The sequence below is a fragment of the Cavia porcellus genome, unplaced genomic scaffold (genome assembly GCF_034190915.1).
Source record: "Cavia porcellus strain 051 isolate PalLab524CR breed Dunkin Hartley unplaced genomic scaffold, mCavPor4.1 scaffold_21, whole genome shotgun sequence".
NCBI classification, from domain to species: domain Eukaryota; kingdom Metazoa; phylum Chordata; class Mammalia; order Rodentia; family Caviidae; genus Cavia; species Cavia porcellus.
In genome coordinates, this window is record NW_026947504.1 from 35,974,673 (window position 1) to 35,987,426 (window position 12,754).

Below are 12,754 nucleotides of genomic sequence, written 5' to 3' on the forward strand. Positions count from 1 at the left end.
ACATTTCTCTACCTAAGATATTTTAATAAGTTGTTAAGTAAAACACTGTATAAGCTTTTTTGTGCTCAATTCAACTTCTGCATGTCTCAGTGAGTAGATCGTTCTGGCAGCTTATCAGCAGTGAGCTAGACAGTAGATAATTCCATGCAGACTATTTCCAGTGGCCAAGCCCTTGTCTCTTCTGAAATACAAACTTTCAGAGAATCTCTGTTTTCTAGCATTGGGGACTGGTGAACCTCCTTGATGATTCCAAAACTATGACTCTCTGGGCTGTGAGCTTCTAATGCCAGTTTTCTTGACCGAATTCAGATCAAACACGTATGCTTCTGTGTGTGACACCCAAGACACAAAGCAGAGCCTTTCTGTGGAGTCTCAGCACATTTATTTGGCTTGCTCTGCTCAAATGCGTTACCCTAGCCATGTATACAACTGTTAAAATTCTTGCACAGCAGCTCAGAAGAACTGTAGGGTATAAACTCAGAGAAAATACAGTACATGCTATGTTATCCTTTCTTATAGATTCTTTCCTTAGCAATAACATAAATCTTGCACAATTCAAACAGACTCTCAAGTCTTTTTAATTATTATTATTATTTGTCTTTTTGAGACAGATTTCACTATGTAGTTCAGGTTGGCTTTGAACTCATTTTGTAACCCAGGCCAGTCTCAAACTCACAGCATGCTGAGGGAGACTGCATCACCACACCTGCCTTTCATGTCTTTAGAGGGACAAAAGCAACAATCTTTTATTCTGAATGGTTGACAAACCCCTGGTTGTAGTGAACACTGCATAGCATTTACTACTATTTTAATACTACTATTTTAATGCTGGTTATGTTTCAGTAGAATATTGTGACCATCCTTTTAAAATGATGAACACAAAAAATTCAGTCTTCACTCTAATGCCCTCTTGTCCAATCTTTCGTCTCTCACGGCTGCCATTGCTTATTATTTATGGTTGATGGTCATGATCCTACAACTGGACAGGTTCGTTTTAACTAGGTGGCAATGCAGCATGTTTGGACCCTCTAAATTTTTGTATTAGGTCTCACAAGTGTACACAAAGATACACTTGTATATGAAAGATTTTTCTTTCAACACCAGATAGATAGGTGGTAGTGTCATCTTTAAAAGTTTGAGATATATAAATCACAAATATCTAGAAGAAAAGTTTGGGTCACAACAGGTTTCCATGTTTAAATCTGACACAAGAAAGACATGTGTCTCAATACACCCTACCTTCAGAATGTCAGAGCAATTGATTGTAAGGCACTATCCCATAGATCAAAAAAAAATGGCTTCTATTTTGAGTGGAAAATTGCAATTATCCATATGCGCCTTCTGGCCATGAATTTATTGAAGCTTTAGAGCAGGGTCCTCCCAGTTTGTAGAAGCCCCCACTTCTCAAACAAAAGTATTTGTGAGTTTCAAAAGATTCTGTGTCTCATGCTCCCTACCTTCATCCCAAGCCTCCTGTCCTGGAAGGAATTGAACTAGATTTCTAGGATGTCAGAACAGCATCCCAGGCTCATGGGACATGTGTAAAGTAAGTGCTCTGGGTTCATGCTGTCACATTTCTCAAGTCAACTAGTTATAGATCAAAGTTACACAAAAGTTGCGAGTATTGTTCCATGGTGCAGCATTTGCAAAGCATGAGTAGGGACCTGAGTTTAATCCCCTGACCCCACAATAAAGCAAGAAGAAAACATTGCCTCTGTGCTGAAAGTGCACAGACATACAAACTTGTTTCTTGTCACTGTTCCCTATACAATACAGTGTAGTAACTATTAACATAGAATTTGCATTGCACTAAGTCATTTAGAGATGATTTAAAGCAGAGAATGTGCCTCGACTTTGGAAATACATGACATTTTTCCTAAGGGAACTTCAGCATCTGCAGATTTTGATATCCACAGTGGGATCTGGAACCAATACCCCACTGATACCAAGGGCTGACTGAATTTTTACGTTCACCTCTCCTGGGTTACTCACATTCTATTTCAACAAAAGAACTGCTCATCCTCCGGGGATTATCTGGTCGATGCTTGTCATAATCACAGTTACACATAAACAAAGTGTGGGTGTGCACATGTGTAAAATTTCATAGGAGACAGGCCGCTCTGTCTTCAGTGTAGATTTGAGTGCTGGACTCTGCGTAATAACTAAGGGAGTCCTTTTCCATAGCTCGTTGGAAAGAAATACTTTTCAAGGGCACTCAGCAAGAGGTCAAGTTCTAAAGCCTGAGGACTGATGGGCGAGTGCCAAAGGCGGGGGTGGCATCCATTTTTCATGAAATCATATTTAACGCACCCACTCTCTGCCTCCCACAGGTTCAACCTTTGGGAGTGAAGAGCAGCCAGCTCTGAAGACAGCTGTGCCTTTTAAGGACACATCAAAGGGGGCCGGCCGGGTGGCCTCGCCAGCATCTTCCAGTGTGACAACACCCCGTAGGAGTCTACTGCCGGCACCCAAATCCACTTCCACACCTGCTGGTAAGACTTTCTGCCTGGTGAGACTCCACAGGGGAGAGACCTTTCTTCATTAATAAAAAGTCCTTTGAAAGCCCCATGTGCATCTGTTGTTTAGATGAGATGATAGAAGAGTTTTAAATGACATTTAAAATTAATAATCCCACTGTTTTCATGGCACTTGCATATGTTTAAAGTCTCACAGCTGCCTCCCAATCCTCCTCCTGCCTCATTGCTCTTTGAATCACAGTTTCACTTTCAAAAAGCAAGAACCAAGCTATTTTAAGCAGTCTCACTAGGCTCAGAGAATCAGGAGCACATGAAATCCTTTGGAAGTTTGCCTGTGATCCCAAAACTGTTGGGAGAACTGCTGCCCCCTGCTGGCTCCCTGCTTGTACCTACAAAGCTGAATGGGTGACCCCGCTAGGGACCTGCTGCTCCTGTAGCATAGTTGACTCCAGAGCCTCGCTTTGTACTCTAGATCCGTGTCTGCACCTCAGATCCCCAGGCCATGCCTCTCCTTACCCATGACACGAGTGGCTGGACACAGGGAACTCAGCCGTGCAGAGATGAGAGCAGCAAAGGTGCTGGTCCACATACACTGCAGAGGAGGTCCACCCTAGGCTGGGTCCCGCTGTGCGGTTTCCTCCCACCTCTGCCCACAGTGAGCTTTGGGTATGTTGTCATTAGCTTCATCTCTGAATATGGAAAGCACACAACCAGGAAGGTAGAGTCGATGCCCAGTCCCGACTACTATAGATGGCTCACTGAGGTTGGTATTTATTCCATCATATTTTTGCTACCAATATCTATCTATCTATCTATCTATCTATCTATCTATCTATCTATCTATCTATGCATACATGAATTTTATGAGTATTTTGAAGATGAGGGGGCATTACAAGTTGAGCCTCCCTTATCTGGAAATCTAGCATCTCAACTTCTCCAACTCAGACATTTTTTAAATGCTGACATGACAAGTAGGAAATTCCACACCTTGTCTTCATGTGGTGGGTCACAGTCAAACTCAGGTACATTGAAAATATTGTTGAAAATTATCTCCAGGCCATGTATATGAAGGTACATGAAACGTAAGTGAATTTTGCACTTAGCTTTGAGTCTTCAAGACACATACATACATACATATATACATACATACATTCATATGTATATATATGTAAATACTCAAAAATCTGAAACATAAAACACTTCTCTGGTCCTGAGCACTTCGAGTGAGGGTTATTCAACCTGTGTACCCATTTTTCTACATACCATTTTCCTCATTCAAAGTATGTCATAGAAAGAGTCTCAGTTGGTGATATGACTTATTTGTACCAGTGGTTTCAGGGTGTGAGTGATTTATTAAACTATCCATTTTGATGTTTGCTTTGTAATTGGTGTTGGCTACACCAAACAGTGGGTGCAGGAAAGAGCCTTAAATGAACCCACTAATCCCATAGGAATGGGACCTCATTGATCTTATTCAATTTTTACTTCTCTGACCAAAGGCTAGCTGAAGTGCCCCACTCCTCACCTTAGCAGACCCTGATGATTCACTTTGGTAAGACTTAAGTTGGCTTGTCTAGTTTCATTCTTTCTTAGAGGACAGTGAGGTCTGGGAGCAGTGACCATGTCTTTTTGATAGAACAAAGACATTGCCTGCTATGGGAACTGATTCACAGCAGGTACTTCACATCTATTTGTTCATTGTTGAATTAATCAACGAGTGAATGAATGTCACACAGAGTCTTTGAATATTCAGGTTCAGTTTGTTCACTTTATTACTAAGTATATTAAGTTTGGCATTGTTTTAACTATCAAATAATTAGACGAGCTTATGGCAGTTAAAATACAGTTATCAAATCAATTCTACAGACTGGTGTCTTTCACGCTGTGGATATCAATGTCATCTGTGAGATTTTCAAAAAACAGACTACTTCCCTTAAGTTTCTGAGTCAGTGGGCTTTTGGATTGGGATCTGAAAATTTGAATTTCTAATAAAATTCCAGGTGATGTTACTGATAATGATACATGGCTCACTCTTTACACCCTGATACCAGAGGTACAAATAAATCATGTCACCAGTTGAGACTCTTTCTGTGACATACTTTAAATGAGGAAAATGATACAGAGAAAAATGAGTATACCAGTTGAATAACCCTCACCCAAAGTGCTCAGGACCAGAGAAGTGTTTTATGTTTCAGATTCTGGAATATTTTACACCACTATTACAGAAAACCTGGGTAGAATTTTCAACAGGCAGTTCTTAGGGTCAGAAATGTAAGTAGATCTTAACTTACTCCTAATAAGCAAAATATAAAATACAAAATATAATATAATATAAAATAAATTTTCTGGCTAAAATGTTGTACCTATCAGACACTAAAATCTAGAAGTTTAACAGCATACTGTATTTGTAAGGCTGCCAGGAACAAGCATTCTCACACATTTTTGGTAGGACTGTAAAGTGATACAACTCCTGCGAATGGGAATTAGGCAATAGCTGACAACATTATCTGTGCATTTGTTCTTCGACTTGGAACATCCACCCTTATGAAGGTAGACTGTCAAATTTCCAGGGCATGAAGTGACTCATTGAAGACTATTTAAAATAGCAAAACACTGAAAATTACTTAAATGCCTGTTAATAGGATATTTGCTGGATAGATTGAGATACTTTTTAAATTTTTTTTTTTAATTTTATTTTGAAAGTACTAAAAATGCAAGACAGAACAAAGCCAATTGAGACAATGCAGTGAAATTGGTACAGGATTTCACAGTAGGATACTGGGATAGTAGTAATATGTACTACGGTATATCTTTTTAGTTTCACAATAGTTGTCCAGTCAGTTGGGTATAGCAAAATCAAACCAAAAATAGAACATTATAAAACCAATTGAGAATACTAAATAGAGCAAAAGAAACATAACAAAAGAAAACAGTGAAAACAACCTTTGCCTTCAAATAGAAGATAGAAGGAAATCCCCCATATTTGCAATACTGCATGTGGTCATCCTCCCAAGAGATGCTGAGACATCTATCCCCAGCAGCTACAGGGGAGGTGGGGGAAGGGGAAGGGTGCTTGATTTTTAGCCCGCATGGCAGTAGGCTCACAGGTAATGGTTCTCCTCCAGGTCCACGCCATAGGCACTTACCAAGAGAGCGGGTGAATAAACTGCCTGAATCCTACCATGGCTAGATCTCGGGAGTTCTGGTTCTTCTCCTGGCCCTCACCACGATGCTTATCAAGAGGGCAGGTGAATAAGCTGCCTGAGTCCCACCATGGCCGGATCTCGAGAGTTCTGGTTCTCCTCCCAGCCCACACTGCAGGTTTTTACCAAGAGGGCCAGATTGAGATACTTTTCAGCTGTTGTTGCGTGAATGGAGAAATATTTGTTTGCTACTAGAAAATGACTTGCAAGACATATCAATTAATAAAAAGCAAGGTGAGAAAAAAGTATACAGTGTATGTAAACAATAGAGACTTTTTATATTGTATCTGCACTTACGTTAATAGAAAGCAATAGAAGAAGAATCTGTGAATTTCTTTTAAATGATTGTCCTTGAAAAAGAATGAAGAGGAGAAAGAGACTAATGGTAGTTTTTGTTCACTTTCATTTTATAGTTTTGATGTGGAAATGCTGTAACATTTTACACAACTATACATTAACATTAAATTTTGAAAGCTAATATCTAAAAACTAAAAAGTGAAATTAAACAGATGAAAGTAACTGAATAGCCCCTTGGTGGCATAGCCACACAGAAAACACAGTAATTTGATGCATACACTGAGAAGAATATAGTAAGTCTGTGGGCTGTGAATTAGAGTTGTGAACTTTCACAGGTGTACTGCCTAAGACTCACTTCGTTGGGTTACAACAAATCCAACTTACAGATGTTCTTCTGGAACAGAACTCATTGGTAAGTCCAGGACTTCCTGTGTACACTAGATTCAGAAAGAATTCCAACCAAAATTGTAAGCTGTTTTCGGTAATTATATTTTTGGTGATGGTATTAGTAGTATGGTTCTACATCTGCCTATATTCCAAATTTGTCAAATAAGGAGAGGATAAATCTGATGTGACATATGAAATCATTTGTTAATTACATTTGTTTAAAAATGATTCCTCGCTCTGTCCACAGGGAAGTTACCAACAATGACCAAACCAATAGTAGTGGGCATTCCTTATATCCAGATTGTGACCGCTAAGTACTTTCCTCCCCTAAAGGAAAATGTGGCTTCTTGAAGAAATAGCTGGTTCCAAATCTAGGAACCAGAAATATTGATCCCAGAATGACTAGCCATCCCAAAAAGCCAAGAAAAATTCAGACTATTAGGTTTACATTGAAAAGACTCAAAAAAGACTTTGAACAAGCTTTTCTTGATAAAAAGAAAATAAAATTTAAAAAATTTAAAGAGAGTTTGAGTGTCAGTAACAGTAACTGCAATGAATTAATACTCATTCTCTTTAAAATAAAAAACTTAAATATATGTATATTCTTGGATTATATAATGAAACACAAAGAAGACTTGTCAGAGGATGCTAGGAAAAGCCTCATTATTTTGAAATCTGGTAAATAAAAAATAAAAGATTTTAACTACTTCAATTTACACCTCAACCAAACAGTTGATTAGAGGGGAGTTCCTTTTTATAAAAATAATCCAATAAAGAAGGAATTATTAAAATACTATAGCATCTTTTTGAGGCTTATAATGAGCCAGTGGCTGAAGGCAATGATCATGAATTGAAAGACCACCAGATGTCATGAACTACACTGATGGAAATACATACAAATTAGCTGTGAATTAGTCTTAAAGGGAAAATGCATCTGATTTAGTTTTTAAGTTTAATAATTCACTGGAAATGCCAAGGAATTCAGAGAAGTTCGTTAAGTAACACTGTAGAATAAATCAGACTCAGAAACATGGGAAAACCAGTGAATTTAATCAACAATAGCAACAACAAAATTGCAAAAAACAAAAGGAAAAATATCTTTGGGAGGACTAAAGGACATGAAGTGGAAGCATATAAATTACCAAAACCACACCTGTCATGGTGGTGTACTTCTGTAATCCCAGCACTCAGGAGGCTGAGGCCAGAGGATTGTTGCAAGTTCAAGACCAGCTGGGCTACAAAGTGAGCTCTAGACCAGCCAAACTGCATTGTGAGATCCTGTCTCGAACAAAAAAAAAAAAAAAAAAAAAAAAAAAAAAGAAAAAAAAGAAAGAAAAAAGAAAATGCAAAACAAAAACAGACCAGTCAACCAGTTCTAAAATATAGATTTAATTTTGGATCATAATTAAAACAAACACTTCAAAAAAATTTCAAACCTAACTAGAAAAATGCAAACACTGGCTATTTGATGATATTAAGGAATCTGTTAATAGTTTTAACTTGGAGTATTTTTAAAAAGTCAAATTTTAGAAAACCAGCCAATTTAATCAACAATAGCATAAATGAAATTACATAAATGAAATGACATGTGATTCACATATATGAAATTTGTAGTTAGCTTTTGACTCTAGAAATTAACCCGACTCCAACTTCTGCTCTTTTACTGTGAGACAGGTTCTCACTAAATCATTGAACTTTTCAGGCTGTGCTAGAACTTTCGATCCTTCTACCTCATCTTCCCAGAGTGGTAAGATTACAAACCTGAAGTTTATTTAGCCTCAATTTTGGAATTTTGGAGGCACCAATAAAGAGGATGAAGTGCTCTTCTTGCTTTGGGGTCTGTGGCAGGAGCATATAGCAAACAAACCTTCTCATCTCATAGCTGTGTAAAATGAGGAAGAGGAAAGGATCTGGGGGTCCCACTATCCTCCCTCCAGGGTTACATCCCCAGTAACCAGCATACTTTTCACCAGACCCCACTTGTTTAAGTTTTGACCACCTCCAAAAGGCACCAAGTTTGGGGTCAAACCTGTGTTAAAAGGACTTTAGGGGAACACTTCAGATCCACATTATCAAATGTGTTATCTGGGAAAACACCCAGTAGTGAGCAAAGTGGGTGTGTAACACAAGAGAAAATGAGGTTGGCCACGCATCACTTACTGTTGAAGTTAGGCAATGGGCTACAGAAGTTGACTGGACCACCCTCTCCAGTCGATGTTTCAAGTCTTACACAAAAGCATAATAAAATGTGTAGAGAGTGGCTGTTTTAGTAGAGGTGGAATTAAATGGAAATATGGTATTTCAAGTGCAGAGAACTGTCATGGTTTATGTCTAGCTGTCCCTTCAGTCTCATGTGCACATAGGTGGGACTCTGGGGAGGTGATCGAGTCATGGTGTGTGGCACTTACAGGTGGATGAGCTGCTGGTGAGTTTGTGGATAAGTGTGAGGGTCGGAGGGGAAGCCTGGTCTGAGTTCTCCAACATCACAGTGACTGAAGCCTTGGGGCCCTCTGTTTGGAGCAGCCCTTACCCCACAGGTCTGTCTTACTGCAGTCTCAATGTGTGTGTGTCCCCCAAATTCCTGTGTTGAAACCTACCCCCAAAGTGTAATAGTAAGAGGTGAGGGTTTGGGGAGGTGTTGCACTCACCAAGGATATTAGAGGGTTAGGGTTAAGAGTCTCCAGGGAACTTATTCCTCTCTTCTGGCACACGAGGACCCATAGAAGGTGCCGTCTGCGAGAAGTAAGCCCTCAGGAGACATGGAGTGTGTTGACCCCGTGCTTTTGGACTTCTCAGCTTCCAAAACTCCAAGAAACAAATTCTGTTATTTACAATAAGCAGTGTAAAGTATTTTTATAGCAGCCTAAATGAACTAAGTGAGGCCCCATTCTTTCCACACAGCCCCATTTCTTCCTCTCATCAGCGTCCGTCTTTCCTTTAGCCCTAACTGAGTATCGTATCTACAGGACCCTCCCCTTAGTTGCCTGAGGAGTTTCGTGTCTGGCATCTCTTGGCCCCTCATCCGTGCATTCTTGCCTGTCTTTCAGCCCTAACTGCTTCACACCAGCAAGGTGTCTGGCAACAGAGGTCCTCAGCAGATACCTGTTGGATGAAGGAAGGTCATAACTCCCCTTAGGGTTTGGGGTATGTGTGACTCTGAGTGCTCATAAAGTACTTGGGACTTCCTGTATGTAGGTGGTTACACATAAAACAGTGAAACCAACCCATTTCCCCAGAGTGAGAGACTTTTTCCTTTTCTGCTCGTACAGACTTAGGTGGACTAAGCACCCATCTCCCTCCAGTCTCTTGTGGGACTAGGTTGGCAGCTTCTTCCCCAGTGGCAAATTACAGAGCTCATCAGGTAGCCACAGCTGGTGGCTGCCTCCAACGTATCTTGATCTCCCCGAATCCTCTCTCCTTCATTGTCGCCATCAGAGTCCACCCTGCCAACCCAAGGAGAGGCTGGGCTGGCAGGTGTTGTCCATCATCCTCCATCATCAAGAGACTAAAATCCACGAGGGAGAGACCTTGTTTGTTCTGTAACCCACCTTAGCAGAGAGCCGCACATGCTGCCTAAACTCTCAGGAGAATGGAACTGGGTTACTAGGGCAGGAAGTGAGTTAGAAAAACAAAGCAGAAAGCTCACTTTAAGGGTATTCAGGACTTCTCTACTTCCAATCTGACTGTAACATGGAAGGCCTCCTTGCACTTCAAAATCATTGTTGTTAAAAGATAAATTTTAATACAGAATTCTAGCTTTGTGTGTATTTCGTGGGTTTGAATTTCATTGTACTTTCATTGTATTTTGTCCTGTATTGTAGCTGGCTAAGCTGCAGAAATTAAGATTGAAGTTAAATCCAAAATAATTGGGTTTTTTGGGAATGTGAGGTTTGGTTTATTTTAATCACTTAGCTATCACACAGCATTTGTTGAAAACTTTTTTTTTTTCATGTAGTGCTAGGTAAACACTTTACCTCTGAGCTCCACATTCTGCCTTGGAAGCACTCTAACTGTGATTCCTGGCCTCCTTCCCTTGGAGGAACTGGATTTTGCGCTTATGATGATGATGATCTTAAACTGTAGTGGCTCAGTGTCATCTGCTCAGGACTGCTGTGTACTGTCAGAGATTTAGCATAGGTCGACTGTAGGGTAAACTCTGGCTCTTTCCTTTAATTAGATTTCTAGTGGGTTTTCTTCTTCTTCTGGGTCACTCATTCAACAAAATCTTGAGTGCTTACTTTAAGGCTTTAGGTGAGTTGGATGCAATTAAAACAACCTCTGCCTTTGAAGGACTCAAGATAAATGGATTTGTAGTATAATAATTAGAGACAGATCAAAAGGACAATAATTCATTATCTGAATTCTGGTTAATTCTAGCAGACTAGAAATTCACAGTATGATAGGTAAGAAAAAATGACCTGAAAATATTTAAATTAAATGTGATAGGTTTTATTGATCTTTACTCATATTTCTAATTGTTTGATCACTTTCTAATTTCTTTATTGTTTGCTCATTTTCTAATTTCAGAAAAGATCTGGAGTTGTTTTCAGAAAACACCAAAGAAAAGTGCAGGCAGAGGCTAAAAAGCCAAGTAATAAAAGAGGAAAAGGTGGCAAAACTCGACTCAGAGCTTCCTGGCTACAAGGGCAAAGTAAAAAATGCAGTCAAGAAAAGTAGCCTATCAATTTATCAAAAGAGAAAACATACTTCTTAGCACAAAATGTAAGTCTTCTGTGAATTTTTCAAAAACTACATTGAACAACATAATTAAGAATAATTTAAACTATATACTTAATACTTCTCTGATAATAAAGCCATTAGAAAACAGTTTAAAAGTTTGGAATAGGGAGAGCCTTTTTAAACAGAACATGAAAGCAGAAACTTAAATGACAGACAATGTAGAAATTTAAAATTTTATGAAAAGAAAGGCATCATAGAGTTGAGAAGGATGATAAATGGATAGAAAATGCTATCACACAATGTTAATATGTGCACAGTTTAAAGAACTGAAAATTGGGGGGAGAGATAATTTGAAAAATACATAAAAAGTATGAGTGGCTCCTTCACACATTAAAAGGACAGAGTAATTAATGGGTAGAACAGTGAAAAGATGTTCAAATTCAATAGTAAAACACATTGTTAATTTTCATATCTAACTAGAAAAAATAGAAAAGATTTACTCATTTTGTGAGAGTTTTTTTTTTTTTTTATTTAAAGAGAAAGAAACAAAACAAAAACCTGGAGAGAAAAAAAAAAGGGTAGAAGCCAGGTGTGGTGGCTCACACCTGTAATCTCAGCACTCGGGAGGCTGAGGTGGGAGGATCCTTGTGAGTTCAAGACCAGCCTAGGCTACAAAGTGAGCTCAAGGCCAGCCTGAACTTCATAGCGAGACCCCGTCTCAAAAAAAGACAAAAAAAAAAAAAAAAAAAAAAACGGTAGGAACAAATACAGAATTACAGAAAAATAAACAGTAAAAAATCACCAGTTGATAAGTTATATATTGTCATCTTAGAAATAGTTGTTCAGGTTACAAAATTAAAGTATGTAAAGTGACATTCAAATAGTGACACTACCAACTGCTCAATGATCCAACAAAAACTTAGTAATATGGTTATCAGTCCCACACACGTGTTTTTTATCTTAAAGAGGGTATGATTAAACATGTCAAAACAGAACAAAACAGTTCAAAAAGAAACAATTTAAAGAAATACTGATTTCAAAGCAAGTCCACTGGAGATCTTCACTGTCTATCTTATTGTCTCTAGTTTTCTTCCAAATAGTTGTCCCCATCTTCGCACACATTGAATACATACTGCATATTATAGAACTAATCAAATCATTACAGGATGATAAAGGCTTTTTAGGTCTTCAAGACCTGACATTGGGGAAGACACGAATGACTACCATAGTGTCTCTCATTCTCTTCGTAGTAGCTGTCCTTATCTTTATGTATGCTGAAACCGAACTTAAGACACTAATATCACTTTGAACAGTGAATAATAGTATTGCTAGATTTTATATCATAATGCTACAGAATTAGCACTGGGTATCTTTGTGTATCGTCTTCTTTGGCATATCTGTTCATTACATCTTGCTTTATATAATCGGTTCCTGTAAATAGTTTAGAAATTCTTCCCATGTGTGAATCTCTACATGTATATCTATCCTTTATGTATTATAGGGAAAAACAAATCAAAACAAGACAGCAAAACAAATTCCTAGAAAAACATGCAATGAAAAGGACACATAAGACCACAATATTAGATGATCTACCATAGTTACTATGCTTTCTCTTGTTATTTTCAATAGACTTGTCCACATCATCAGGCTTAGTATAGTTAAGCATAGTATTACATAGCTATTTTTATAAAAACACAACTTTGAAAACAT

The 12,754-nt window shown here is 38.5% G+C and overlaps 1 protein-coding gene across 1 annotated transcript in view; it reads left to right on the top strand.

The window, feature by feature from the left end:
- Mtus2 (microtubule associated scaffold protein 2) overlaps positions 1-12,754 on the top strand; it is a 438,067-nt gene that overhangs the window by 223,536 nt on the left and 201,777 nt on the right. The window contains exon 4 of the mRNA XM_003477411.5: positions 2,331-2,492. Within this exon, the coding sequence (XP_003477459.2) occupies positions 2,331-2,492 (162 nt within the window). The remainder of the gene's footprint in view (positions 1-2,330; positions 2,493-12,754) is intronic.